We start from the raw sequence: 3487 nt of genomic DNA, 5'->3' as shown, positions 1-3487 counted from the left end.
TAGCAACGCAAAGGTGAGGGCAGGGCTGCCCTGGGATCCGGGAGGCGGAAACTGTGTGCAGCCCTCCACAGCCCCCGGGGGCAACAGCCTCACCTTGTCCTGCTCTTGCCCCTCAGCATCGTCCTCTTCGCCCTGGGCCTCCGTCTTGGTGTCCTCACACTCGTCTTTCGAGGCAGTGACGGCGTTCACACCGACCTCCTCCTGCAGGGAGTCGGGGCTCGGGGCTCACGATGGGCAATGAGGGGACTCACTCCACTGCATCCCAGGCAGCCTCCCAAACCACACCCTCGGCTCACCCTCACCCCCGGCCAATCCCGTGCCCCCACCCCACCTGAGAGGCCAAGGTGAGCCTGTGAGTGCAGAGGGCCTGGCTGACCTTCCCTTCCCCTGGCCCCTGCTTGGCCCATCAGGACCCGGGAGTGTGACCCCAGCTCCACTCAGCTCAGGTTCCACAGATGGGCGGTGCTGACCTCGAAGGCACAGGGCCTCAGGAGACCCAGGGCTCTGCCCTGAGTGCCCGCATGACCTCTGGAGACACCCAAAGCCAGCACCAGCCAGCTGCCAATCTCTTACCGTGGATGGAACAGGGGCAGGGGCAGGGGCGGGGGCAGGCGGTGGGGTGGTAGACAGCCAGAAGTCCAGGTCCGCAGCCTGAAACCACAAGACAGGATGTCCACAAATGCAGTGCACGGTCCTGGGAACAGGGGCCGGGAATGGCAGGCCCCACCTGCCCTTGCTGGCCGCCAGGGCCCTGGACCAGCTGGGCCTTGCAAAGCCTGGGAATCCAGGAGCATGGTGACATCCTCAGCTGGCCCTACTGGCTCTAGCTGTCACTGCCACAAGGCAGCCAGGGACAGATCTGTGCATGAGTATGCGCCACTGCAGTGGTCAGAAGGCTCGGATCCACCAAGGTCCTCTGATGTGGGTGTGGAAAGGGCCACAGGCCCTGAGAACATGTGCTCCTTTGAAAAATCCATTTTTAGCTGGGTGTGGTGACTCACGCCTATAATCCTAGCACTTTGGGAGGCTGAGGTGGGCAGATCACCTGAGGTCAGGAGTTCGAGACCAGCCTGACCAACATGGAAAAAGCCTGTCTCTACTGAAAATACAAAATTAACCAGGCATGGTGGTGCATGCCTGTAATCCCAGCTACTGGGGAGGCTGAGGCAGGAGAACCACTTGACCCCGGAAGGCAGAGGCTGCAATGAGCCGGATGGTGCCACTGCACTCCAGCCTGGGCTACAAGAGCGAAACTCCATCTTAAAAAAAAGAAAAACCCATTTCTTTCTCCATGTGAAACTCTGCACACAGACACTGCAGAAATGGTTCTGAAGCTGCATGTGAGGGCGGCGTCTCAACCACGCTGAGCTCTGAACAGGGGTGAGGTCGGGGCTCACCACTGGACCGTCATGTCCTCGGGTCTCCCCCGAAACAAGCACACGGGCAGCTCCCCTCTGATGCCACTTCCGCACTCCACCGGGCCGCAGAGCGAGGAGGCTGGCGCTTGCTGCCTCAGACTCAGGGCCATTTCCCCGGAGCGTGCCACTGTCCCCAGCAGGTCTGTGAGTTCAAGGCGAGGGAGGGGAATGGAAGAGGATGCCGCCCTGGGCGCTGGCCTTACCTTCTTCTCCTTCTCCTTCTTCTTTTCCTTGTCTCTCCCTTTCTCTTTGTGCTTCTTCTCTTTCTTCTTGGGTTTCTTGCTCTTCTTTTCAGCCACGGGAACGTCCTCCTTCTCCGGGGATTTTGATGTCTCGGCATTTCTGTGTTTCTGAATAGGCAGCTTCTCGCTGTCGGCTAAGGGCCTGGAGAGGGGACGACCGCAGCACACATCAGCACCACTGGCCATGCCCCAAGTCCGTGGAGTACGTAGCGTGTCCAAGCGCATGCCCAGGACATCCCAGGCCACGCAGCGCAGGACCTGGCCTCCCGCCCCTGGCCCCTGGCTGTGGCCTGACAAGGATCTGCCCAACACCGCCTGCTGAGGCTGCCATGGGAGGGTCTGTGGTGGCCGCACCCTGCCCTGTCATGGCCTGGACACCTCGGAACCCACACTTCGGGTCTTGCTTGGGAAGCCCAGCTAAGAGGAGTGCAGTGAGGACGTTGCCTGGGGAAGGCCCGCCAGCACCCCACGCCAGCCTGCCCCCACCTCCAGGGCCCCGCCCCACCCACACCCCGCCCCAGCCTGTCCACCCTCCAAAGCCCCGCCCTACCCACACCCCGCCCCAGCCTGCCCACCCTCCAGAGCCCCACCTCACCCACACCCCACCCCACCCTGCCCACTCTGTAAAGCCAGGCCCTGCTCAGAAGGGAGGACAGCAGAAAGGTAAGCAACCAGCTGTGGCCTCCTCCCTCACCCTGAACCCACATGGACTCACTTATCAAGGTCAATGTCCAAAGCCCTATAGGGATCGTTGGGGTCTTTGTCATCCTCGTCACTGGGCAGAGCGTTCTGACAGGAAGAGGGGAACTCCATCAGTGACACCCGCCCTGCGGCCTGGTGGACCCCATCTACCTCGGACCCAGTGGGACTGCCTGAGACAACCAGGGCCACGCCCACGAGGACCACACATGCAGTTGGGCAACGACGTGGCTCTGCCACAGAGGCTCCAATCAGCATCCAGACACCAAGGGTAGCCGGGCCCCAGGAAGCAGCAGCCCAGCATCTGCCGCCACAGCTGTCGGCCCAGGGCGAGTGAGTGCTAGGCCGGGTGAGTGAGGGCGTGCGCTAGAGGACAGAGAGGCCTCTCCTCTATGCTCTCTGGGGTGGGGAAGACCGCGGGGAGAGGGCACTGTGCACGGCCCCAGGGACACACGCGTGCCGAAAGGTGGGTGCCCCTGGGCTGGGCCCTCTGGCGAGCTGACCTCCGGCATCTCCTCAGTGACGATGTCCACCTGCTGGGCAGGGGCGATGTCCTCGTCGCTCTCCGTGGGCAGTGAGCCATGGCGGCGCTTGCCCTTCTTCTCCTTCTCCTTCCGCTTCTTCCTCCTCTTGTCCTTCTCCAGCTTCTGCTGGTGCCGCCGCTCCTCCTCCAGCTTCACGTACTGGTCCGACATGGGCAGCCCTGCAGGCAGGCAGGCGCTCAACACTGGGTTCCGGGAGCTCACCGGGAGGGCGGCAGGAACACCCCACGGCCCATGTGACAAGAGTGCCCCTCTAACACTGGAGACACTTGCCTGGAACCTTCAAAGGGACGGAGAGGTCAATCTGCACCACAGGAATGTGCTCCACACCCGGCGTGTCTTGGTACCGCTGCAAAAGCAACACCCAGGCATGACCATGGGTCTCTCGGCCCGACATCCTCAGGAGCCAGGAGTCCTGCCGGAGCCCCAGGCCTCAAGGAGCGCGTGAGCAAACGCATCCCGAGGACCCAACTCTTAAAGACAGTGAGGGCTGGAAAGCTTGTCACTCGAGTGACCCTGCAAGCGTACTACACAGGGAGAAGCAAACCCTTATCCTTTTTTTTTTTTTTTTTTTTAAGATAAAGTT

At 61.7% G+C, this 3487-nt stretch overlaps 1 protein-coding gene across 1 annotated transcript in view; it reads right to left on the bottom strand.

Moving 5' to 3' along the window:
* Window positions 1-3487, bottom strand: part of AP3D1 (adaptor related protein complex 3 subunit delta 1) — a 47782-nt gene that overhangs the window by 9360 nt on the left and 34935 nt on the right. The window contains exons 18-23 of the mRNA XM_017514382.2: window positions 3175-3250; window positions 2863-3062; window positions 2376-2449; window positions 1622-1802; window positions 574-651; window positions 94-201 (exon numbers count right to left, since the gene is read on the bottom strand). Of these exons, the coding sequence (XP_017369871.1) occupies window positions 94-201; window positions 574-651; window positions 1622-1802; window positions 2376-2449; window positions 2863-3062; window positions 3175-3250 (717 nt within the window). The remainder of the gene's footprint in view (window positions 1-93; window positions 202-573; window positions 652-1621; window positions 1803-2375; window positions 2450-2862; window positions 3063-3174; window positions 3251-3487) is intronic.

This window comes from Cebus imitator, unplaced genomic scaffold (assembly GCF_001604975.1).
Source record: "Cebus imitator isolate Cc_AM_T3 unplaced genomic scaffold, Cebus_imitator-1.0 Scaffold524, whole genome shotgun sequence".
NCBI lineage: Eukaryota > Metazoa > Chordata > Mammalia > Primates > Cebidae > Cebus > Cebus imitator.
The sequence above is the reverse complement of the archived record's forward strand: the minus strand, read 5'-3'. Positions and strand labels throughout refer to the sequence as shown.